This window comes from Rhinolophus ferrumequinum, chromosome 10, assembly GCF_004115265.2.
Source record: "Rhinolophus ferrumequinum isolate MPI-CBG mRhiFer1 chromosome 10, mRhiFer1_v1.p, whole genome shotgun sequence".
NCBI lineage: Eukaryota > Metazoa > Chordata > Mammalia > Chiroptera > Rhinolophidae > Rhinolophus > Rhinolophus ferrumequinum.
Window position 1 is genome coordinate 17764118 of NC_046293.1, and position 26014 is coordinate 17790131.

Consider the following 26014-nt stretch of genomic DNA (forward strand, 5'->3'; position numbering starts at 1 on the left):
CACCACTCCCCCCCCCAACTTTTCCTTGCAAGAAAAATTTCTGTTAACTTATGATTTGGGAGCGGGAAGGGGAGATGAGAACAAAAGGCAAATCTAGTTCATGCTTATGCAACTGGAGAGGTCTGAAAATGAAGTAAAAAACAAAACAGATAGTCCATAAACTTCTGTTGAATGAACATCTCTATTATAAATAAAAATATAATATGCAAAGACTATATTTGGAAGGTGACCCAAGAAAGCATTCACAATGGTTACTTCTAGGGAGAACTGCGGGATTAGGGGCTAGGGATAGGTTTACTTTTCTGAGTATTTAAGAATTTTCAAGACACGCATGCTCAACTTTAAAGAAAAAAAAGAAAAAGAAATTCTAGGAGAATCCCTTCTCCCCATCCTTCAAGTATCGCTTCCTGCCCGCGACGTCACTGTCAAGACCTATATTACTTCCGATCGACGACCCTTGAGGAAACAGGCAGTGTGGGATCAGCCCGCCCACACTGCCAATCACAGAAAGGTGGTCAGGTGCACCGTCATGTGAAAGAAAGGTGTGTGTGTGGGGGGGGGGGGAGGCGCTCTAACGCTGACCCTGCAGGCCACTGCGATGCCAAAAATCTCTCTTTAGCGGCCTTAGGTGTCAGGATGATCTGCATTGGTGGCGGGAGAGTTGGGGGTGTCTTCTTCTTCTTATTGCGTAGTGCTATTGCCTTCTCGGAAAACGCACCCAGGCAAAGCTGGGTCGCCCCGTAGGGCGCTTCAGAACCCGCAACTCTTGCGACGCCGCCGCCTGCGCCCACGTCCTGTCAGGCTGCCGCACCGAAGCCTGACTAACATTCTTGGTTAGCGGATTCGCCGCTTTTTGGTGTCAGAATTTAAAAATGAAAATTCAAATTTCCCTGTTTCGGAAGCCCTCCTGTCAGAGAAAACAGAAGCAGGATAGATTTGGGGCCCTTGACCTTTTTTTCTCTTCCGGCTTCCACAGTATTTACACCCAGAGCGCGGCGGACCTGCGTCGAAAGCGACAACGCGGACGCACAGGCCGCCGTTCAGGCGCGCAGTCGTGACGGCTGCTCCGTCCCGCCCCCGCCGGGTGTCCGACGTGGAAGTTGCTGGCGGACCAGGCTTCCAAGGAAACCGCCTCCCAGCCGGAGCGGGAGGCCGAGGCGAGTGGAGGCGGCGGCATTCGGGCTCGAAAAAGAGTCGCTGCGGAGGCCGCGACCTGTCTCTGACGATCGACGAGGGCGGACAGGCGGCTCATCATGGGTGAGGGATCTGAGAAGGGCGCTTGGGCCGCGCTTGAGGGGGCAGCGGCCCAGGGCTGGGGTCCGGAGGAGGAGAGGGGCGGGCCTGGGAACCCCGGACTAGCCAGCTTCTCACCGGAGAAGTCGCTGAGGACTTAATTCACGGTGGCGCTTCCCCTGTGGGGATGGATCCTTCCTGGAGCGGTCGTCCCAGTCCTCGCTACTTTCTCCTTCATCCCAGCGGGGTCGACTGGGGTCACCGCGGGGCCGCACAGCCCTGAGACCTGGGAGCCCGGCTCCGAGTCCTTTCCCCTGACCATGAACTTTTCCCTCACCAGCTCAGACTCAGTTCGACTTGCTGGGCGGAGTTGGTCTTGCGAAGCTTGGCAACATGTCAGTCACTGGTTCGCTGAGGTTTCTTGGGCAAAAAATGAGATCTGACCCCATTGTGGAAACTCGATTCTCTTTCTCTCTGTCCCCTCCCCCCCAGTCGGTGGGACTGCATCCGTTTGAGAAATCCAAAGGGAGGTGTTGCTCATAATTTTGTTTGATAGCCATCTTGGCATTTGTCTGCTTATCTGTAGCTTGTGTAGAGAACAGAGTAAGATGGAGGAGGGAATGGGGAAGGGATTACTGGTCAGTGAATGAAATTTTAACCTCAATTTTTGGAGTGCTAATTGCGGGAACTACATGGCCATCACCAACATCAGGTAAAGCCGTCGTCTTCCCCGCTAGAGCCCAAAATGAAGGTGCAAGTCCTTTAACTTGTTCACAGCCCTCCGGATGAAGATGGAAATTCTTTGGCTTATTTAAATACCTCCACGGTTTTCTGGGGGGTTTGCTTCCTGCTCTGGAACACCACAAGCACTTTCCTGTTTTTATCCATAACCACCTTCAGTTTTGCTCTTTCGCCTTTTTTTTTTCAAACCTGTACTTTGTCAACATTCTACCCCGACTGTTACACTTCCCAAGGGTTCTCTAGCTGAGGGTGTGTTCATTTTTCCAGACTTGCAGCTCTTGATTGTGCCATTTCTTTGTCAAATAATCATGTATTGGTGAGTGGCATCACTTCTGTTGTCAGTTGTTTTTTATATTATTAAATGTAACTTTCAATCTAATGCTTTTGGTGGGAAAGAGTCAAGCCAAGGTGCTTTTTCTTTGTAATCGTAAAAGAAAGAAAAATTAGTTTCTTCTGTTGTAAAAAGAATAATAAAGACTAAATTTCCACCTTCCTTTCTATGAGGAGTTATTTTACGTAAGCACAATCATTTCTAGGAGGCCTGCTGAGACAAAGGATAATTTTTTAATTTTTAATTTTTTTTCCAGTTTTACTGAGGTTACGATTGACAAATAATTGAATGTATTTCAGGTATACAACATGATATTTTGATATATGTATACCTTGTGCAATAACTATACAATCAAGTTAATACATTCATCAGTTCACGTAGTGTATGGTAAGAACCTCTGGAGATCATTCTTAGCAAATTTCAAGTGTACACTACATTATTATTAACTATAATCACCGTGCTGCACATTGGTCTCCAGAACTTACTCATCTCTTAACAAAAGTTTGTGCATCTCTCCCATTTCCCTGATTCTCCCACATCTGGTAACCACAGTTATACTCTGTTCGCAAGGTGTTTTATATTACAGAGTACCTCGCATATAGGAAGCTTCCTGGAGATATTTCATGATGCATTGAATGTAGCGTTATTTTTTAAAATGAGTGTTCTATGAAGAATAGTTTTTATTCTGGGCCGCTATGTCTCAATTTCTTGTGCTAGTTATATTGCTTAACAAAAATCTCAATGATTAAAGGTGTAGTTCTGATGGTACTGATGCTATATAATAATAAATATTTAACATAATGTTTATTATAATGTAAATATATTATGTATAAACTATAATAATTATAATAATTGCTTTTCATGTGCGAGGACTTCATTGTCCCACTGTCATTCTGATTCGCCCTTTGGTTTTTAGGGGTAGTGGGGTGATCATGCCAAGCTATCCATATTCTTTTGATTAGAAAGTGAGCTCCATAAAGGCAGTGGTCATATTTCTCTTATTCTTTAGTGTATCTTCTGTGCTTTCCTGATACAATATCTAGGACATGGTAACCTTTCCTGATACAGTATCTAGGACATGGTAACAATCAGTAATTACTTGTTTGATGTTGAATAATGTATTTTAGTTGGGGCAAAAGTATGCATCTATGAATGGAGGAAAATATAATATTTAATTTGGTATAGCTTTGAAAAGGCAAGATTAAATGTTTTGTGGACCTAGTTCCGAAAATGATATTTAATACATTTTTGCTTTTATTATTTTTTTAGGTGGCTTTTTCTCAAGTATATTTTCTAGTCTGTTTGGAACCCGGGAAATGAGGATTTTAATTTTGGGATTAGACGGAGCAGGAAAAACTACGATTTTGTACAGATTACAGGTTGGAGAAGTCGTTACTACTATTCCTAGTAAGTGTTGGAATGATAAACTAATTGTAGGGGTTTCTGTTTTCCACCCAACATAACTTTATTTCTGAATGAATAATTCATATAATAAAGTAACTGATAAGGTTTGTAAACTTGTAGCATGAGCATATTATTGATAACACCTTTTTTTTTTCATAAACTGAGAGGCAGTTTGTTGTAATTTATGGACCCTGGTGCATGGCTAGGTTTTGCTGTTTAGAGCTATTTTAAACATTGGCTTGAGGTAAGACACTTAATCTCTTTGAGAGCCAGTATCTTTTTTGATAAAATGAAGACAATAAATATCCACTGGCTTTGAGGGAGACATAAGTGAAATGTATAAAATACTTTGTAAAGCTTTTTAAAGAATTATATAGATGTTGAGTGATACTGCGTGTGAAGTGGTTTTTTCTGTATTTGTTACCAGGTATTTTAACTTAAGCTTAGTTTCTCGTAAGTAATTCTGTTGATTACTTGTAAAGAGCTGAGTTGAAGAGACTGAATGCTGAATTAATCTGGTACCTAAAACTATCAAGAGAAGAAATACCTCAACTTTAAATCAGTTGTTGGTATCTTAGAAAAATATTCTCAATAGTCCTGTTTGACTACATAAGAATACTGTTCTACCTACACTTTTTACCGTTTGATGACCTGAATTTACTTAGAGGAGATTAACACATTTAAACTAAGTTTAAGGGTTCAGAGTGTGCTTGAGTATTTAAATTATGCCTCTAAATTACTTTGTCATGCAAGATATTTCTATATTTAATAGTGTTTAAATTTCCAGATTAAAAAAAAAATAGTTTTTTTATGAGAGAAGAACTTTTAAAACTCTGTGACATCTTTTCTCTCTTCTTGCCACCTTCAGTAAATTTCGGTTCCCTTTATTTTGGCATTTCAAAATTGCCCATCTCTGCTGTGTCTGAGTCTTGGGGGTCCCTGCAGAGCACGCAGCCCAGTGGCTTGCATTTCAGTGAATGCCAATCTACACCACACTCCTGTCCTTTGCATATAAACAGTGTTCTTATTCCTGGCAGAGATGGTGATTACATTCTTACCTCATACTTGTCATATACATGTGAATCATTTACCAATATAAACTTAAATCTAAAACAAAAATTCGTAGCTGTAAGTCAGTTTTTATTTTATTTTTTTAAACTTGTAAAATCGTAGTAATTTTTGTATGTATAACTCCTAAGTTTTTCCAGCATCCTCTGCACCTTCCCTTAGATTCCTTTCAGTGATAATAGTGATATCCTGCCTCAGCTGTGTGGTGCCAGAGCTCCACCTAAGAAGGATGGCAAGTAAAAGGGATGAGACACCTTCCCTTTGTCAATTCAGCTGTGACCTTTTTACAGATGAGCTCCTGAGGAAGTCTGCAGAGGGTCTGTGCGAGTGCCAGCCTTAGAGAACCCAGCTTCCATAAAGCATTATCCAGCCATTGCTGTCCTTAGCCACTGAAGTTTAGAATCTAGGCTTTCTTGGTTTTGTTCCGTTTATTTGCTACCTACCAAAATTCAATTTTTTATATAATACATCTGCAACTGTCCTTTCTAAGTACAACTTTCTGGACACTTTTGTATGCCAGTACTGTATTATGATAATTTAACATAATACGATTTCCGTTGAGCTAAGAATTAGGTATTTGACAGCTCCATCCCTGGCCCATGCTGGTGTTACTTGCGCTCCCCTGGCTGAGGCAGTCGGTCGTCAGTCGTTGGTCGGCCGCTCACGGCAGCCGGCCGCTCACGGCAGCCGGCCACTCACGTTGGCCACCGGCCGCTCCTGGCAGCACACAGCAGCCTGCGGCTGCTCACTATGGCTGCTGGCCCCTCACGTTGGCTGCCAGCTCAGCCCATGGCAGCCCAGCTGCAGGGAGAGCCGTTGTTCACAGTCTTAGCTGTAGAGGGCGCAGCTCACTGGCCCATGTGGGAATCGAACCAGCGACCTCCCCGTTAGGTGCATGGCGCTCCAACCACTTGAGCCATGGGGCTGATCCCCTGGAGATTCTTATATAACCTGAAGGTGGTGCTGAACTTGCTAATTGATGGTGTGTGTGTGTTTGTGTGTGTGTCTGTAGCACAGCATACTGTCTTGTCTTAAATGGAATAATATCTTAACCAATAATGTGATTCAGTAATTCCCATTCGTTGGGAAAACTCAATTAGATTGGATACTTAGAAGGTAGAATGCATTAGTCTACATAAACTACTTATTTATCTTTCAGCCATTGGATTTAATGTTGAGACGGTAACATACAAGAACCTTAAATTCCAAGTCTGGGATTTAGGAGGACAGACAAGTATCAGGTATGGCACGAAGACTGGATTATTTTGTGGTATTTAACGTTTATTGGCTCTTGTAGGGTTAACAGCAGTAAACCAAAATATATCCTCTTTTGTAACTTAAGTGGAAGCCACCTAGTTTAAAATATGAGGTAAAACTGCCTGTTCTCTCAAATTAAAATCTAAGGAAACCGGTTTTTCAGATATCAATGAAGTGTTTTCATAAAAATCTCAAGACCTAATTACTTTAGTTTTTTTTTTTTACTAAAGAGGGTCCTTCATTTAGTTCTTGTCAGCCCCTTCAAATGTGAGACAGACTATTCTGGATTTCATAAAAATACCTTTCAGGCCCACCATTTAGGGGTAAGGTGAACATAGATGCCCTCTGGAACTCAGGTCTCCTGCCTAGCATTCTGTGGTTGCTTACTGTGGTACCATCTTAACAGATTAGTAGTGCATTCCCCAGCATCCTGCTGCCTTTTAACTTGTTTTATTTCTTGAACCATTTTGGAGTCTGTTTCTAATTTTAGCCATTTCTACTTTCTAGTGTCTTTAGTGATCAATTTAATGCCTAGTATATAAAATCATAGTAAAATTTTTTAAGAATCCATTCCTCTTAAGGAGTTCCTAGTTAAAGATTTATAAGATGTAATGATCAGTTCTGTGTACAACTTTTTTATCAGTACATTTAGTGATTTTTTATAGGTTATAAATATATTCTCTCAGCCTAAAGTCTGAACTCATTCTGAAACTCTTTGGTCCTGTGATTTAGTATTTACCTCAACATTCTTTTTCTCCCTTCACATTTGAGGGATATGGTATATATCCATCAGAAACAATGCATCATTATGGCATTGATTCTAACATGGCTGGGCAGGTTTGGCATGTAACCCCCATCACTGCCAAGTCCTAGCATATAAATTAATGTACCCATTTCTCTTTCTTTCAAATAATAATATATTCTCCCTTTCTGAATTTTTTTTAGGCCGTACTGGAGATGTTACTATTCAAACACAGATGCAGTCATTTATGTAGTAGACAGTTGTGACCGAGACCGAATTGGCATTTCCAAATCAGAGTTAGTTGCCATGTTGGAGGTAAGAAAACTATTAAAATGTGGGAAAATCATATTTGCTTGCTGTTTCCATTGTTTATTATTACATGTAGGAATAATGAAAAGGAAAGCAGGGATTCTTTTTTTTCCTCCATGCCTTTAGTATTATTTTCTTTTATGCACATTACTTCCTATTTCAGAAATACTGTTGGGGAGAGGGTTGGAGACAAACAGAAAAGAAAAATCCAGCATTCTAATAGTCTTTAGACTAGATTCCTCGATTTCCAGGAAGTTCAGAATTGAACTCTTTCTAAACTGAAGTATTTTGTCACTCTATGAAGTAATTTTTTTAAAAAAGTCTTTATTTCTAGTCATATACATTAGCTTACGGAAGCAGATATGGGTATAAATAATAAGAAAGCATAATTTCAGCATTAGAGTTCAGAGAAATGTATGTTTCTGGCACAATTATGGCCCCTGCTTACCTCTCCCAGCTTTATCATTCTTTACTCTTGTGTTTACAGTGCCTTAAGCTTGCACACCTGATGGCTGGCGTAGGGCTCTTTGCACTTGCTCTTCCTCTGGTTGGAGTGCTTTTCCCCAGATCTTTGCATGGCTACCTGCTTCAGGTGTTTCATCTTGTAGGTTTCTTCCCAGAGAGTCTTATTTTCTAACCCCTTATTTGCTACTTTATTCTTCGTACCATTTATCATTTCTCTCCATTATTTTAAAATATATTTGTTTACTTAGGTATATCTCCCACCCTAAAGTGTAAGTTTTTCGAATTTACCCCAATATCCCTGGTGTGTGGGACAGTGTATAACACTTAATTAAGACAGCAATACATTGTGTTTGCTGCGTTGCATAAGATAATTTATTGGCTGGCTGACTGAATTCAGAAGACGTTTTAAATAGTTAATTAAGTTTTTAAAAACCTCCATTTGTTAAATAAGCTTTGTATTATCAATTAATGATGAAATTGCCTTTGCTTAGGAAAATTAGGTTTCTTTTTCTCAACAAAACTGAATTATTCAGTCATTGAATGTTTAAATATAAGTTCTAGGCCATTTGATTATATCTAGGTAGAAGCATTCTCAGACTACTTTGGACTTCTGATTTCTTTACTACTGATTTCTTAGTGACTTGCAAGTTACAAATTGTAGGCCTAATAGTTTTAAACACTGGCTTACAACATAGCATCATACTTATCATAAGAGCTTCTCAGACCAAATTCCCTTAAAGAATTTTAAGGGAATGTTTAATTGCTTTGGGTATAATGGATTTATAAAAATAAAAACTTTATTTAGATGTAGTTCACACAGTATAATGGATTTTTATCATATAAAGTTTTGCATAAAAGGAATGGATTATTAACTAGTTTACAATTCTCAAGTTGTGCTGGATTGTTAGGTTATTTGTGGTATTAGCATTTGACTTTTATAAACTTATGGAGAAATAACTAAAATGTATTAAATTATTTTAAAGATTTTTATTGGGGAAGGGGAATAGGACTTTATTGGGGGAACAGTGTGTATTTCCAGGACCCATCAGCTCCAAGTCAAGTTGTTGTCTTTTCAGTCTTAGTTGTGGAGGGCGCGGCTCTGCTTCAAGTATAATTGCCGTTGTTCAATCTTAGTTGCAGGGGGCGCAGCCCACCATCTCTTGCGGGAGTGAAACTGGCAACCTTGTGGTTGAGCGCATGTGCTTCAACTGAGCCATCCAGCCACCTGGGAGTTCAGTGGCAGCTCATTGTCTTCATTCTAGTTGCGGAGGGCGTAGCTTCACTGGCCCCTGTGGGAATTGAACTGGCAACCCTGTTGCCCAGAGCTTGCGCTCTAACCAACTGAGCCACCCGTCTGCCCTGAGAAATTATTCATTTTTTAAGAAGTAACTTTTAATTGATTCAGTCAATGAATATTTATTATCTGATAAAAAGTACAAGTAAAGTACAGGTCGGGACTATTACATCAGAACTTACAGACACAAAATTTATTTGTTTTACCTTTTTTGTATGCAAAAATAAATTCTAAATGAAGAATTAAATGTAGAAAATAGATATTATTAACTATAAGAATATATAAGTGAGTATGTTTAAAATTTCTGGATAAGGAAGGAAGGTCTTTGTAAGTCAGAGAATTGGAAGGAATTACAAAAGAAAAGAGATTTAATTATATTAATACAAACAAAAAAACCTCCAAAACTTTAGAGGCCAGATAATGTAACTTAGGGTAAAACAGGGAACCAGGACACAGTTTTAGAACTAGTGACTAAGGATTAGTGTTTTTAATCACATCAAGACCTGCCATTCAATAGGTAATGAGCAGAAGGCATGAACCTACAATTCACAGGAGAAAAAAATATTACTAATATTGACATTTTTAATTCCCTAATAAGCATATAATGAGATGCTATGTTTGGAAAAATATATAATTTCCAGTTCTACCAAGGCTGCATTAAAGACAGGCACTGTCATACACTTTGGTGGAGTTGAAAATATTACAACTTTTCTGGAAAGCAGTTCACTAATGTAACAAGAGCCTGAAAAAAGTTCATACTTTGATTTAATTTTTAAAGGATTGTGTTAAGGAAATAAAGATTCATACAAAGGTTTTTGTATAATGACTCAGTCACTTGGGTTTCTCTAATAGCCAAATGAAAAGAATATAATTAGAATTTTAATACTATTAAACAGTTATATAGTTTATGGTACATGTATTTGAAATATAGAGTACATTTAACCATTAATATTTTTCTTTGAAAATAATGTTGGTTTGGAAAATCATACATAATTTAATTTTTAGTTTATGTTTTAAAGCAGGGTATGGAACTAAATATAAGTGTGATTTTAAATGTATAAATTTATTAACTATAAATATCTGAATTACAAAGCAGTAGAAAATACCCAAAATGTTAAACAGTAGTCATGTTTGAGAGGTAGGATTATGGGTGAAACTTCTTTTCTTTGTACTTATCTATAATTTCAAATAATTTATAATGAACATTACATATTAATAATTAGGAAATAAACTTTTAAAATAATGTATTTTTGGCATTTCTTCCTAAACTCAAGGGAGTGAATTAAAGGGAATTTAATATCTTTTATTTAGGAAGAAGAGCTGAGAAAAGCCATTTTGGTGGTGTTTGCAAATAAGCAGGACATGGAACAGGCCATGACTCCCTCGGAGATGGCAAATTCACTTGGGTTACCTGCCTTGAAAGACCGAAAATGGCAAATATTCAAAACTTCAGCAACCAAAGGCACTGGCCTTGATGAGGCAATGGAATGGTGAGTATGTTTCCAGAAGCCATCTGTGCATTTGTGCGTTGAGTGTAGCTGTGTACACACATGAAATTCCCTGTCATCTTAAGGATGAAATTCAAATTACTTAGCAGCTCATAATATTAATTTCCTCCAGCCGTTTCTCCCACTTGTCTTCACGTGCAGGTCACTTTTATTTCAACAGCACCTACCTGATTATAGTTATGGCTCTCTGCCATTTTTCTTTTTCCCTGCCTCACTTCACCTCAGTTCCTTATCCTTCAGGACTTAGGTTAAGGCTTTCTTTTCGAGAGTCTTCCCTGACATACTCGTATCTCCATGCCCACTGCCTTACCACACACATGGTTAGATGTCACAGGTTAGTGATACAGTACTTATTACACTGTCTTGTAATTGATTTGTGCATCTGCTTACTAGATTATCAGCTCCTTGGGGACTGAAACTAGTTTTCACCTCTGAATTATCCACATCTGGATAATTGGCTGTGGTAGTAGCAGCTTGGAAAGTAGGTATTTGGTCTTTTCTGATTAGTCATTCAAAGCGTAGGCCAAGTGAAAGCTAAAAGATCCTCATCAAAATTAAGTCTATAACCTCATTTTTCTGTAACTATCTTAGCCTTCATCGTTTAAAGTGCTTTGGAATCCACCTCCAGTATAAAATCGATAAACGATCATACTTTGTACCTGAAAGTATGAAGTTAATTTTATGAAACCATTTTCTCTTCACAGGTTAGTTGAAACGTTAAAGAGCAGACAGTAATTCAATCACTTCTACTCCTCTGAAATGAAGACCACATCATATATCCTTTTGGAAACAGTTAAGTGTGCTTCACACTACTAAATGTTAGAACTGTTTGTGATTGTTGGCATATACTGAACTGACCGCGACATTTGTAATAAATATAAAAAATAAGTATTTGGTTGGAAGGGTAACTCATTGTGATGGAACCAACTGAATGGTCTGTATAATGTAAAGTATTCCTTTCTTGCTTTCTTGTGTTAAGGTATATATTCTATTTGTGTGGAATTCTTATTCAAATACCATCCTATTAAAGTATGTACTCTTATTAAGGAAAATAACCCTCCTATTTTTGAATTAGTGGTTGTAGCTCGTTTGTATAAACACTAATAAATATCTTAAGATTTTTTCCCCCCTAAAATGAATTAAGTTTTTCCAAAAATTAGACTAATAGAGTAGGTTAGGTCTTCATTTGCTTAATGACCAGTTTGTTTAACTGTTTTGTTTAAGAGCTTTTGGTTATAGGCATGAAGTTGAAGTAATTATTTTGGTGGTTAATTTCACTGACTTATCTGTAATTGTCATTTTATAGTACTTTATAGTTTTCAGAAAATTTTTACATATATTGACCTAGTTGATTTGTATAAGAACCCTGTGATGTAAGTAGGACAGATTGTAATGTCTTCATTTTATGGACGTGTGGAATCTTGGGTTCTGATAAGTTAGCTTATCTAGCTGCTAGTGAGGTGGGAGCTGGGCTCCGAAAGGTATTTCAGGGTTAGGAGCTTGTCCCATAAACTACACTATATAAGTTTCTGAAAATGCCAACTTGGGCAACACAGACAGCCTAACTCCTTAAAAAAAATTATGCTAATTGAAGTAGTGTACATTCAAAATAATGTCTATAAATTTATTTGTCCATACTAGTAGAGGTAGTAAAAACAATCCTAAATTGTTGTATTTGATGAATTCACAACACTTTAGAGAAATAATTCACAATGAAGGAAATAAAAAAGGATCTATTTTAAGAAGCACTGTAAAAGATGTCCTTGCTGTCTTTTATTCCTTTAACCTACTTGTAACTGGACCTGTAAATTTGGTGAAAAGCCAAAATCTTTTTGGTTCTACAGGGAGAAATTAAGCATTTTTGGTTTTAAAAATTAGGCTTACTGCTAGGCTATCGAAAAGAATTACGTTCAAAGGAACTTTTCCAACTGCCCAGTCTACCCCAGGATTGGCTACAGTGTGACAGAAGTAAATATAGTCCTTAGTAATTACTAAAATTAGGGAGAATTTTTTTCATTTTTTAAGTTGGACAACCAGCATTTAAAAAATTAGATGCCGGTGAAGTGAACTTAATACCATTGTGACAGTGACCCTCAGGTCTCAGGAACAGCAGGGGTTCATTTCCTGTCCCTGCCATTGTCTTCCAGATGTAGGCCTCTGGCCTCTCTCCCCCCTCACACTTGGTCATTCTCTCAGCTCACATGAATGTGGCTTTCTCTTTTCGTTGGTGGGATTTTTACTCTTCTTACTTATTCCCCAGCAGTCATTCCTAATTTGGTCTTTTTGTGTCAAGTGGCAAAGTCGTCTCTGGCAGTTGAGGATCACTGAGAACAGAAGACGGGGGAGTGGGGTCCTGGCAGGCAGGTAGCCCTGTGTGTAGCCCCTGCTAAACCCTGAGGGGGTCACTTGGATAACACTGATCTGTCTGGTTTGTCACCAGTAGGATGGGCTAAATAGAGCGGACACTTATTTTAATATGGAACAAAAGGTTCTTGTCTAGCAGGAAACAACTATGCAGGTGTGTTGCAGGAGTTTGAATGTTGATGTTTATAAAAATCTACTGAGTATTGTCTTGTGAGAAGCCTGAAAATGGAAAAAGCACCAAACTTGAAATCAGAACACATGAGTTCTAGGCACGAATGGCTACTCCTTCAGTTTTTTCTTGTTTTTTTTGGTTTTTCCTCTTTCTCTAAAACAAGAGACTTGGACAAATTATATCAAAGGTTTGTTTTAGCTCTAACACTATTTTATAACTTTATAGTTGTGCTATGTTACACGATCACAATGAAAAATTGAGAGTGGTGGAATTCTGTTATTAGAATACCTGAGATGCACTTTAAATTGTGGAAATGTAAGCTCCTTGAGGGCAGGGACCAACTTTATTTACTGTTAGTATCCCTTGCATCTAGTGTGGTGCACCTGGGACATAGTAGGCACTCAATAAATATTTACTGATTAAAACAAAGCTATGCTCAGTATCCCTGAGATATCTGTTATAATTTTTGCCTTAATATTAACTTCTATTTTTTTTATTTTTTAATTTTTTATGAAAGCAATACATGTACTTTAAATCACTTAGAATTGAAATTGGCCTTTCAAGATGCCCCATATTTATCTGTTTGGCACATTACAAACTCCTGGTAGTATGAGAACTCCTGTTTGAGACAAACTACATCAAGACACAGATGCTGAAGTTATGAAATGTTTGAACATTTGATTCCTATGCTATGTGCTGTAATTACATAACTACATATTTACAAATTCTAAGAGCCTAATTACATAATTACAAATTCTAAGAGCAAGGGCTTTCAATCCTGGGTTTGAATCCTGATTATGCTACGTACAATCTATGTTACCCTTAAGTAAATTATTTAATCTGAGTCTCAGTTTCCTTATCTGTAAAATAACGCATTTTAGGGCATCTCTCAGGGATACTTTGAGGATTAAACAAAAGTACCTGGCACAAAGGATGGCTCTTCCACTCCTTTCCCAGTATGTGGGGCACTAAAGAATATTGCTTCCGCAGCAAGTGTAGAGGGAGGCAAGACACCATATGGTTGAACAAGTTAATGCCAAATTGTTTGCCCATGTGGTTTACAAGAGTTCCCTTTGCTCTACCCATGCTCACCAACATTGGTGATGTCAGCTTTGTCAGTCTGAAGGGTTCAAAATGGAATTCCATTCTGTTGTTAATTCGCATTTTCCTAATTATTAATGACGTTGACTACAGGGGTGATTCAAAATATCTTAACTAGATAGACTTAGCTGATGCAGGAGGACCCCTAACAGTCCAGGTATTAAGCCTTTAATTTCTGGTGTGGAGACATACAGAGTCTAGGGATTCACGCAGCCATGGTGGCACTTGGGAGGGGTCTCAAGGTAGGGACTACTTACCAACCAGTACATAAGTACTTTCATATTTGAGAATACATGTCATCTAAATGTTAATGCTTAAGGGCCATTTATATTTCTGTGCAATGCCTATTTTGCTCTTGCCACTCTTTCTACTGGATTATCTTTGTTGATTCATAGGGATTCAATATATAGCCTAGATACCACTAATCCTTTATCAGTCTATGGTACATACCATAACAGTTCCGTCTTTTCCTAAGGAGAAGTTCTTAATTTTAATGAAGAAGAATTGATCAAATGTTCCTTCTATAGATAGGAAAACCCCTCACTGCTCTTTTTAAGGAGCATCATGGCTACTTTCAGCTTCTGTACAAATTTTAGATTTGGCTTACTAGGATAATATGAAGAACTCTTTTTGGGATTTTGCTCAGATACGCATTTAACCAGTGGGATCTAACTTGGGAAAAACTAGCATCTTATGATACTCAATCGTCCTATCCATGAACATGGTTATACCTCTCCATTTGTGCAGTCTTTTTTTTTTGTGTGTGTGTGTGTGCAAATTTTTCTTAATGTTTTTTGATAGTTTGTAACTGCCTCCATTGCTTCCAGAAGGGTATTGTAAATCATTTGTTTGATTTACTCCTTTTTGTGTTGCTATTTTAAAATGTATTTTTAGAAACAATAATTTTTAACTATTGCTAATGTCACATGCTTTTTAGACAGTGAAAATACAATGGTATTATGAAGTGTTTTAATTAAAAAATATATGAGCACGATTACATTAAAGGTATAATAATATACAATCTCTGCCAAAGTTTACCTTAAATAAGACCTGCTGTGACGTCAGACCAGCAGAAAACTGGACAGGTGATGCTTTGGGGAAGCGGGGAAACTGTCAGCACAGGGACACTTTACTCCACCATTGCCAAGTCTTTCAGGCTGCGGCTCTTTTGTCTCTTGGCCTTATAGCCTGGGCGCAGGAACTCTATCTTTCTCTTTTTTGCTTCACTTTTATTTTTGTGTTTCTTCAGCTTTTTCTTGGCAGCAATATCAGGATTAGTTACAAACTTGAGAAAAGAACAGAAATTTTATATTCCTTTAAAGTAAATGTTAAGCCAATAAAAACCAAATGCACAACGGACCATTTTGTTCACTTTAAAACATCACGAATGCAATATATGCCCATTAAAAACAAAGTGGAGGCCCAGCCAGTTCCTCTTTCCTCCCTGGGTACTACCATACACACGCAGGCACACACTCCTCAAACAGTTACTAAACCTAAAGAACACACAGTATTTTCAAACAGCAAACTTACCTCCAAAGCCTTCCTCTTTTTCCGGAGTGCCCTTTTCACATTAGCCTGTTTCTGTACAGAGGCAAACGCTAATGAGAAGCTCTCCAGCCCAACCAGCTTTTTGAGTAATTCTATGATTTCCTGGGATAGATTCTTCAGCGAAGGATCTAATAACACACAGAGCAATAATCAGAGGCAATTACATTAGAAAGGAGATGTTTGAATATCCACAAAATCAACAATACGCAAAATTTAAACTCCTGAGGCATTATCAACTTTATTACTTCCACATTAAACACTAATCTGAAACTAGCCTCTACTTTTCTGAGACGAGAGAACAAGCCTCAGTGTTGGATACATCTCCCAGGATACAACAAGGGGTCAGAGACCATGAAACCCACTTCCAAGCGGAATCCTGGCTCAGAAGACATTAATAATTTGAGAATTGGATGGAAACATTTTGGGTTATTTTTATTAACCTGCTTCGCCCTGCAGATGGGGGGAGGGGGAAAGGTAAGTGTGTTTCTCTAGGTCCTCGCTAATTCACAGGTCACAGAGGCTTAGCTCTGACCATCACCTTTTTTGTTTTTTGGTGGATCAGACTCCTTTGAGAAGCTTACACAAAGCTGTGCTCTCCCACCCTTCCTTGCCTCCTCTTTCCCAAATGCAAATAACCCACAGATTTTTGCATCAAGTTCAGGAGAGTTCAGGACACCTGTTCTAGATTGCAAGTTTCTTGACAGTAGAGACTAGGCCTTTTCCACTGTTGAACCCCCACTGCCTGGCAAATATTAGGTGCTCATAAATGTCGGCTGATGAGAACCAAAGCAGACCTGACCTTCACCATTGCTTTTCCCTCTATGAGAGGAAGGAAACGCAAGGCTGTGGGACTAAAACAGCTCCTGCTTTGACATTTACTTTATTTGTTTTATTTTAAAACTCTTAACATCCACTTTACCTTTTCTCTTTCTAACCCAACTCCCAATTCCCTCTTCTCCTATTATCAAGAGACATTCTAGGATCAGTGAGGGAAATGTACCAAATGAACTGGCAAGAAAAAAGAAAAACAGGAAAAATTGAAGTGATAGATATTTAAACTATTTCATACTTTTGCCTTATAATTCCTGAGAATGTAATGACATTCCATTGTTCATTATTCATAGCACTATGAGGTTTAGGACCACCCCAAATTACAGTTTTCTTTGAATATTTAATCTGTACTTAGGAGTGAAACGTTGTATTTTAGGAACATTCATTCTTAGACAAGAGAAAGCATGTAGGAGAAAGTAGTCAAATATAACACAAACATGCCTAATTTGTTTGCTGTTGTCTTGATACCTAGCAAGTTTTCTTTCCTAAAATAAACTCTGCCGCGGAGGGAGGACAGGAAGGAAGAAGGAAGCATTCAGGAGAGAGGCGCAGGTATTGAGAAGAGAGGCTGCAGTTACCCTGTTCCGCATAGGTGCTGTTCAGTTCTCGGAACAAAGGATCTATGATCACCGGGAGGTATGGCTTCACCTTGTCTGCGCCAAGGTCCATTGCCACAGCTCCGAGAAACTTAAAGATGCAAGTTCTCTGGAAATACAGATCGTTTTTCATCAGAAGTATTTCTTTTATACTTGGTGCCACACAATTCATTTAGAAAACAAGGGGCAGATACAGCTGCAGTTTTGGATTCAAAAGTTCTTAGGGACTTGGGAGGATCACTGACACCACTAAATTATTTTCTAAAATAAATGACTGCACATTATTCACACCTTTAAAGGGTTTCTAGGTGAGTAAGCGGCTTCCAGTTTTGCAATCCGGGACAACTTCTGGATCAAGTACAGCAGCGTGGCTGGCCTGCTGTGCTCTTCCTTCTCGTGTGCACAGGCCTCATGTTCGGTATCTTCTCTGGCTACGCCATCTCCTAAAGCTTCTTGCTCCTCCATGTCCTCCTTGATGTCATCTTGCTTATCCCCAGAATCGGGTTCCAGTAAATATAAGACTTTGGCTACGAACAACAAATTTTTAACAACCTTAAAAAAAAAAAAAAAAAAAAATGTTGGCCATAAAAAAGAATGAAATCTTACCATTTGCAACAACATGGATGGACCTAGAGGGTATTATGCTAAGTGCAATAAGTCAGACGGAAAGAGAAATACCATATGATTTGACTTACATGTGGAATCTAAAGAAGAAAGAAACAAACAAGAAATAGATTCACAGATACAGAGAACAAACTGATGGTTGCCAGAGGGGAGGGGGGTTGGAAAGCTGGGTGAAAAGGGTGCAGGGATTAAGAAATGCAAATTAGTAATTACAAAATAGTTACAGCATAGGGAATATAGTCAATGATGTAACAACTATGTATAGTGCCAGGTAGGTGACTCATCGGGGGGATTACTTCATAAATTATATAAATGTCTGACCACTATGCTGCACACCTGAAACTAATATTAAATGTCAACTGTAACCAAGAACAAAAAAAAATTAAAAAATAAAACTGACCAATAAAAAAAAGGGGGGAGGAATTGGACTTTGATTTTGAAATAAATATGGCTTGGGAAAACAAGTTTTATAGGTATTTGACGATTAGGAAATAAAAACAAGGCAGCCAGTTGGCTCAGTTGGTTAGAGCGCAGTGCTCATAACAGCAAGGTCGCCGGTTCAATTCCCACGTGGGCCAGTGAGCTGTGCCCTCCACAACTAGACTGAAAACGACTTGACTTGGAGCTGATGGGTCCTGGAAAAACACACTGTTCCTCAATATTCCCCAATAAAAAAAATTAAAAAAAAACACACCCAAAAACAAACAACTGGGTATTGCACTATTAAACTGATGATCGTTCCTTTTTTGGGTAATTCTTCAGTTTGTGTGTGCCTAAACCCGTTTCCATGTAACTTGCATCCAGTTGGCCTTGTTCTATCCTTTAGGGTCACACAAAGTAAATACATTTATTCTGGACCATCCATTTACATTTTCAAAGAGAGCTTACATCCTCATTCCATTAAATTCCTATTCTTCACAGAAATAATTTCCAGTTACTGAGCACTAATGAGTAGCTTTGTGTACAGCATTCCAATTCAACTTAAAATGGCCCTATTAGGTACTATTATCAGGAGAGAAGACTGGGGTTGAGTTACTAATTGACTCACCCAAAGATAAAGTGAGTGGTCAGCTGGAATGAGAAGGTCTTGAGAATTCAAACCCAACTTCAAAACACTGGCTCCTCCCTCCTCAAATCCCATCTGATCCAGGGAACCAGCCCAGGGACAATTTCAGTCTTATAATAAGGGCGCCCTTTATTGAGTCCCTGTGACATCCATGAAATTGCTGATGTAGGTATTTCACACCCCTCATGGGAGAGGGAAAACACCCTGGCTGCTCCACTAGAGGTGCTGTGTCCCAAAAGTTCCCCAAATGTCCTCAGAACCCCACACACTTTCCTAGTCTAGCTTGTCCATCAAGAGCTGGTGCCAAGATTGTAATTTCCTTCTTTTGGAAGCCTGGCCTCCTTGAAGGCAGTCCCCGATTTGGAAGCCCTTTCTCCCTGTGGCAGCCACTTCACATTGTTAACTCGCTAAAATTATAATGAACTAAAATCCATACTTTCATCCTGGGTCAGTTCTAGTAAATCTCTTCCCTGCCCCGAGTTTGTATGGTCTGTCTGTCCACCTCTGTCAAAACTGATACTGTGTGAGACCCCTGGCAGGATTTCTTTGGCCTCACTGCTATCCACTGAATAGCTATCCATTCCTTCCCCAACCCTGCCATATAATGAAGTATGTTATATAATAGCTTTATTTTAAAAAGTGATAGAAGTCTAAGGGTTTATGGCATGCCACCTGAGACCACTCTTTAGATGTAGTATTCACCTAATTCCTAGTGCCCCATGCCTCGGTCTACATTGCTCCACCTTGTGCATGACTCACAAGAGACAAGGTCAAGTGCCTCACTCATCTCCACATACCACATCTGTGTCACCTCAGCATCTACTAGCACAACTGCTGTATCAAAAGAGGAAAAAAGGGGGGGGGCGGCACAGCAGACCAACTATTCAAAAGCAGTTCACATTTACTATGTATTTATAAATGCCTTCTCTATAGTTAACATTTTACATATAAATTTTATATGAAAACAGATAAAGCTTCTTAGTGATGGAATTATTTCTCTTCTGTGAAGGACAGACAACTGTCAGACTACTCTGTAGCATGAACATTAGTGCTTTCTCTTCAAATTCGAGGTGTAAGACATTCAATATTACAGTTTAATATAAAAACAATACCTTTCAAAGCGTCAGTCACAATGCGGAGTAGATATGTTATAACTGAAGACGAAAAGATTAATAAACAGCCTTCCACTGCATCATCTTTACTGGGAATTTTAAATGGAACCAAGAGAAATCCCAAATGGACCCCAGAGTCAATTAGATGTATGTGCGTAACTGAACATGTATTTAAATATATGTTTATATTTCATTTAATTTCCCAAGCATTAAACTAGGAAAAACAAAAACAAAAGCCAAATACCAAATATAAGCCTATTCCTAGACTGTTGGGACAATAGGTCCCTTGTATTTAAGTGGATAGGATTACGATACTTACCTGCTCTCCTAGAGATTGATCCAAGAATTTGGAATGTAATTGATGGCAAGAGGCCAGGGCGATACTTTTCATCTGTGAAGAGAAAATGGACATTAGGAGACACAATGCAGGATATTTCTGAGTAACCATAATAATACAACTGAGGTACTAGACTTTGCTCTGAATGACCACCTGTGCAGGTCTGGAGTGGGAAGGTTCATGACCAGAAATGGTATAACTGTTCCCTTCTACCTTCCACAAGCATTTAAGCCCAGGGAAATGAGATACTTTCAAGCTCCAGGGATATAATATTAATAGATCATAATCCCTTAGATTATTGGTAGAGAACGCTGCAACATTCCAATACTTTTTTCTTCCCCTTTTCTTCCCTTTTACCCTCCACTCATTCAATATTTACAGAGTTCCCACTATGAGCCAGGTGTTGTGCTGGGCTGCCCTAGGAAATCAGAGATGGAGAAAACATGGTCCCTACGTAACATTTTTTATGAATGTGATCCCATTTAGTTATCAATAAAGTTATGAAGGAGGCCGGGCAGACAATAATAATCTTATTTTCCAACGTTGCTAAAGAACTTAAACATATAATGGAAGATGAACATGCTAAATAAGAAAGCAAAAGTCTGGTTAGACTGATAGTCTAAAACTTATCTTTGAAAAACCTTGGCCTTGAGGGTGACCCCTCTCCAGTTCCTAATATTCCTATAGATTCACATATGCAATAAGTTGTTGGCTGGAAGAATTTCTCACAAGGGCCAATCCCAAGGTAGTTACATGAACCAGGATGAACATCCCACACAGATCATGAGGGAAGAAAAGTTTTAGAGAAACCTTACCTTTTGGTCAAGGTCACTGGTTAGGAACCTGAATGCTACAGGTTCTGAGAGTTTCCTTTTAGTTTTTTTGGCTTTCCATTTTCTAATGAGCTCCTCTGGTTGGCAAGAGGCAAAGAGCAATCCAAAAATCTGAGCTGCGGTGAGCCACACCCAGCTGTGCGGATGTCTCAGGTGGGAGTGCACATGACCTAAGGGAACCAAGGGAACCAAAATGCATTCACAGAGGTCTCGCAGCTTTCCGGACTCTGGTGGTGAATATGACTGACAGGCATTTATTGAGTACCTATTATGTGAGTAGTTATTTAGTGAGTACCTATTCTGTGCTTGGATTTGAGAACTCAACATGAACGAAACAGCCCCTGCTTCCCAGAAGCTCTTGAGCTAGGGAGAAGTGAGGTAGAGAGATACTGGAAGCAACTAGAAAACCAACTGCGAACATGGTAAGTGACACGAGAGAGGTACGAGTAAGCCTAAAAACAGACCAGCTCCATTAAGAACTAGTATCTGATTCAAGAGAGAGAAGGTGGCATTAACATTCACAATTTCTAAATTAAAATTAATGTAAATGTATATGTAGGTACATACTGGTTTCTCCTAAGTATTGAAACTGGCGGCTCCAAGCAGCTGACTGGAAAGGTATCATTTCTTGAGGCTTCCTACATGTCAGGCACGGGGCTAAGTGTGTTACACAAATCTCATTTAGATTCACAACAGTTCTGTGAGGCTGGAATTGTCATTTCCATTTTATATTACAGTTAAGGAAATGGATGTTCCAGAGGGGCTAGGTGACCTGCCAAGCTGTAACAGGCAGAACCAAGCCTGGGCCCCAGCTCCATCTGGCCCCAAAGCTCATACTATTAAATACGATCCCTTAAATGTCATACTCTAATGCTACATGGCCACTCTCCATATGCCACTTGGAAAGTACAGTGGAAAAACCTTGTGGTGTCAGGGAACAGGATTAAAATTCTGGATGAACCATGTCATATCTGAGTTTTAGTCTATGTTGCTGTATTTCATGAACATGGTTTTACTTTTGTTCTACATGCCCCTTTGTAATTATCTGGCCATGTCTCAGTGGAGGGATACCAGAGTAGGTCATACAGTAACTTAGTAACTGTATTATTTCTCATAGGATCCTGAGTTCTCTTAAAACAGGTGGGTACTGAAAGCATTCATTCCATTGTCTATTTCCTACAGACTAATCAAAATCGAATGTTACCTTTAAAAATCTATAATCTTATTTTTCATTTAGAGAGTGACATGTATCTTAAATGTCTCACAGAAGTGAAATGGTTTAGTCAATTATGGCACATTTACATGATGGACTATTTATAGCTATTTAAAAGGGTATCTACTAAGCATATTATAGTAATATACTTACTTAGGTACAAACAAACAGGATATAAAAGTTTACATGGAATTATGCACCAACAAAAAACAACAAAGAGACTGGATGGAACTAGATACCAAATTATCATCGAGTAGCAAGGAGGAACTTTGGGGAATTTTTTTCCTTTCTTATACTCCCCCACAACTAATATTCTTTCTTTAATAAATGAAATATATTACTTACAAAGTCATAAATATGTATTTTTTTCAGAAAGAAACATTTTTACTGTAATTAATATGAAAGCCCTTTAATTTCTTTCTCATAGGCTTTTTCTTTGACATTACAGACTTTCTGAAGTATTCATATTCTAATCTCCCAAATCTATTTTCAATAGTTTTATCACAACTAATGTGTTTACTTTTAGATTGAAATAAAAAGGCGATACTTACTCCAGATTTTACTCAAAGTCTCATAGGGCTTGGTAAACTGAATGATACTGCATTCCTTGATGAGTTTAGTTACCAGTGTCAGAAAACTAAACAGAAGACGATCTGCAGCTTTTTCTTCAGTTTCTTCCACAATCTAAACACAGATTGGATGCAAATCAACTAAGACAACAACTTCAAAGTATCTGATGGACATTTTTACTCTAGCATGTAAATCTACACCAGTGTTTCTCAACTGCAAGACAACTGACATTTTGAGGGGGATAATCCTTTGCTGTGGGAGGCTGTCCTGTGCACTAGAAGATATTTAGCAGCCTTTACTCACTGGATGCCAGTAGTACCCTCCCACCCTCCAGTTGTAACAACCAAAAATGTCTCCAGACATTGCTCAATCTCCCCTGAGGGGCAGAATCACCCTGCTTGAGAGAACCTTCGATCGTCATATACTATGGAAGATAACTTACTTTAACCCTCATTTTAAAAAGAAGGTTTACATTGAATTCTTGCTTTTATTAATAAAAAGAAAACAAAAACATTTTGAACACATCATTTAATCTATTAGCTAGACTACCTCAAGTAAAACTATAAAAGTTAGCAAAAGTTTTATTCCCTAGCACATAACTTACATCTTGAAAGTTTTCAGGATCAATTTCCTTTTCAATCACAGGTAGAACAGTTCCAAGTCTTCTCTCGAAAGTGAGGCCTTCACTTTCCACAAACAAGCCACAGATCAGGGCAGCGAGTTGTCTACTTAAGCTCTACCAAAAAAAGCCAAAAAACAAACAAACAAAAACTCACCACAAGGCAATATTAATACAACTTGGTAGACTGTTTCCAAACTTGTAAAATAAAAAGCATGCATGATTCTGTCCTCAATAGTTCTTCATGACACCAGAAATCAACGGAAAATCGATCTTTGGTGGCCAACAAGAAAAATACAGAGAAATCTTCATACCCAAGAATAACATTTAAAAAAAGTGGTATTCATCATTATCCACTAATACATTTTCTTCTCATTTTAAATTTAAAAAAAAAGGGAAAAAGTTTCATACCATCTCTTCAGCCCTCCATTCTGACTTTAACATTTATACCAGTAGTAAGATGTGACAGGTGCTGTTTATATTCCACAAAGATGAGCCAGTGATGCTGGTGGTAAAGTCATCAAGTAGATGCAATCATTGACAAAAATTACATTTCATAAAATGAATAAGCAAAATTGGAAACAAAGGTACTCATAAATGGGGGCTGGTTAAGTAAATTACGAAACAGTCATACAGTGGAGTAACTGGCTGACATTCACCATGTAGTGGGAATAGAGGTGATTTTTACGTTACCCTCTGTAACTTCTTACATTTTCTGAAATTTTACTATAAGAATATATTATTAACATAATCAAATAAAAATAATAAAGCTAGTTGAGAAAAATTAATCCAACAATATTCTTACTTAAAGTATGAACACCAAAAAGCTAAGACTTTTCATTGAAATATGACTAAAAGTAACCCTAACCTTCTTTGCTCCAAACCAGGTGGTAACCATATCAAAGAGCCAATCTTTTTTCTCAAGGTTGATTTTATTGAGTAAGGATTTGATCGTTATAGATGCCATCTTTTTACACATGGCAGAGTCATCATTCACCATCATTAGACAAAGAGGAATAAAGAACATTCCGCAGTTCTCATGGAGCAGTCCCTGAAAGAAAACAGGCACTTATGAGCACACTCAGACTAGAATTCTCAGAGGCCCTAACAAGGGTGGACCATGGGCTCCCAAAGGCTCAAGGGAAACACGGCTAACCGTTTGTTTTTGTGACTCACGGTACCTGAGGGAATGTGTCAAAGAGATAAGCGATCATTTCCAAGACAGACTCTCTCCCAGTCTCATGTTCATAACTAGGGCAAGAACATTGGAAGGACTTGTTAGTATCTTTTAGATTTACTAATAATTATTTTTCAGAACTTAAAACACTGTTTCAAGGTGCCAGTCTACGTCTTAAAAAGTGGAAAAAAACTCTGTTTTCCCAATTTTAATGCTTGCACATACCATGCTACTGTGCAGTTTTAAATGTAATTTTATTAATTTTTACCATTCTCCTAAGTGGACAGAAGGAACTGAAAAGCAACTTACAGAACTGCTATATGAAGCCCCACACAATGTTTGCTAATCAAGTCAATGATTCATAAGACATCATCCTCAGAGACTGTGCCATTATGTTTCGGCTTTATTCAAGACAGCTGCCACATTAAAAGGAAAGAAGAAACTACCTTCGTTGCTTCCTCTGTGTAGTTTATGGCTTAAACTTACTTCAGTTGAGCGAGCAAGAATTCCAAGTTTGGTCTCAATTTATCACCCAGGGGATAGTCAAGAACATATTTCAGAAAAACCTGGGAACAGAAGTCACACAGAAGATTATTTGGATCATATCTCTCCAGGATTCCTGTTTCCTAGCTGCTTTCTGGGACACACTGGTAGGTTACAGAGACCTTTCAGAAGGGCGATCAGTTACGTGAAGTTGGCCTCCTGAGTTGACAGCTGTACCTCTGACTCTCTCCTCCCACTTCACTTATTCAGGTCTGGCCCTACACGCCTGATTAAGAGTCAAATCTTGGCCCACCAATGGCACGATTGTTTAGGGCTCCAAATCTAAGCTCAAGTCTTGGAAGAAGCTCCCTTGTCTTTGACAGGTGGTGTGGTGTGGTGGTGGACTGAGTGTAGACTGGGGTTCAACCCGTATTTCCTCTTCAATAAGAATAACAGTAATTTTAACACTGATAATAAATATTGCCTTTACTAAATACCTTCTATGTGCCTAACACTGGGTTTCTTGGTTAATTTTCATTACTTCCTTAGGGAGGTGATGTTACGCCTTTTTACAGATGAAGAGAATGAAGTTGGTACACAGAGATAAATAATTTGCTCAAGTGGCAACGCTTAGTCCATCTGCATCCAAAGGCTCTGCTTGTAAACTGTACACTATTCAGCCTCTTTTGTTAATAAAGCGTGAGAACTAAGGCACATCATTCAACTTTCTAGGCCTGTTTTTACCCCCAGCCATAAAATGGGGGTACTATTTCTTTTGAAGGATAGTTACAAATAGAAGTCACATATGTGAAGTGCTGGGCGTACAACTAGTGCTTAATAAATAGCAGCTGGCCCTCCTTCTTCCTAACAGGAAACTTTTCCGAAGAAAAGCCTCCTCCCTTTCCACCCTGGCCTTCTCAGCACTCCAAACCCTCCTTGAACTCTGGAGTTCGTATTTCCACTTCAGACTTTTCTACATCCTGGGTCGGTATGTGTTCATACGATCAGGGATG

General features: G+C 38.6%; 2 protein-coding genes across 2 annotated transcripts in view; one reads left to right on the plus strand and one right to left on the minus strand.

Annotated features, from left to right (window-relative positions):
* The first annotated feature begins 1013 nt into the window (after positions 1-1013).
* ARL1 (ADP ribosylation factor like GTPase 1) lies at positions 1014-13732 on the plus strand. The gene is made up of 6 exons (XM_033116781.1): positions 1014-1257; positions 3575-3712; positions 5937-6018; positions 6980-7091; positions 10156-10334; positions 11057-13732. Exons 1-6 carry the CDS (start codon positions 1254-1256, stop codon positions 11085-11087), a joined length of 546 nt encoding a protein of 181 aa, XP_032972672.1. The 5' UTR covers positions 1014-1253; the 3' UTR covers positions 11088-13732.
* UTP20 (UTP20 small subunit processome component) overlaps positions 11748-26014 on the minus strand; it is a 93678-nt gene continuing 79411 nt past the window's right edge. Inside the window, exons 52-62 of the mRNA XM_033116782.1 lie at positions 25005-25084; positions 24523-24592; positions 24210-24392; positions 23327-23458; positions 22704-22836; positions 20922-21109; positions 20089-20160; positions 17259-17519; positions 16950-17076; positions 15523-15668; positions 11748-15274 (exon numbers count right to left, since the gene is read on the minus strand). Coding sequence (XP_032972673.1) covers positions 15119-15274; positions 15523-15668; positions 16950-17076; positions 17259-17519; positions 20089-20160; positions 20922-21109; positions 22704-22836; positions 23327-23458; positions 24210-24392; positions 24523-24592; positions 25005-25084 — 1548 coding nt within the window. The 3' untranslated portion in view covers positions 11748-15118. The remainder of the gene's footprint in view (positions 15275-15522; positions 15669-16949; positions 17077-17258; positions 17520-20088; positions 20161-20921; positions 21110-22703; positions 22837-23326; positions 23459-24209; positions 24393-24522; positions 24593-25004; positions 25085-26014) is intronic.

Coding starts and splice junctions, on each gene's coding strand:
- ARL1 (XM_033116781.1), top strand. Junction 3,713..5,936: donor AGTCGTTACTACTATTCCTA/GTAAGTGTTGGA, acceptor TTTATCTTTCAG/CCATTGGATTTAATGTTGAG. Junction 6,019..6,979: donor GGAGGACAGACAAGTATCAG/GTATGGCACGAA, acceptor AATTTTTTTTAG/GCCGTACTGGAGATGTTACT.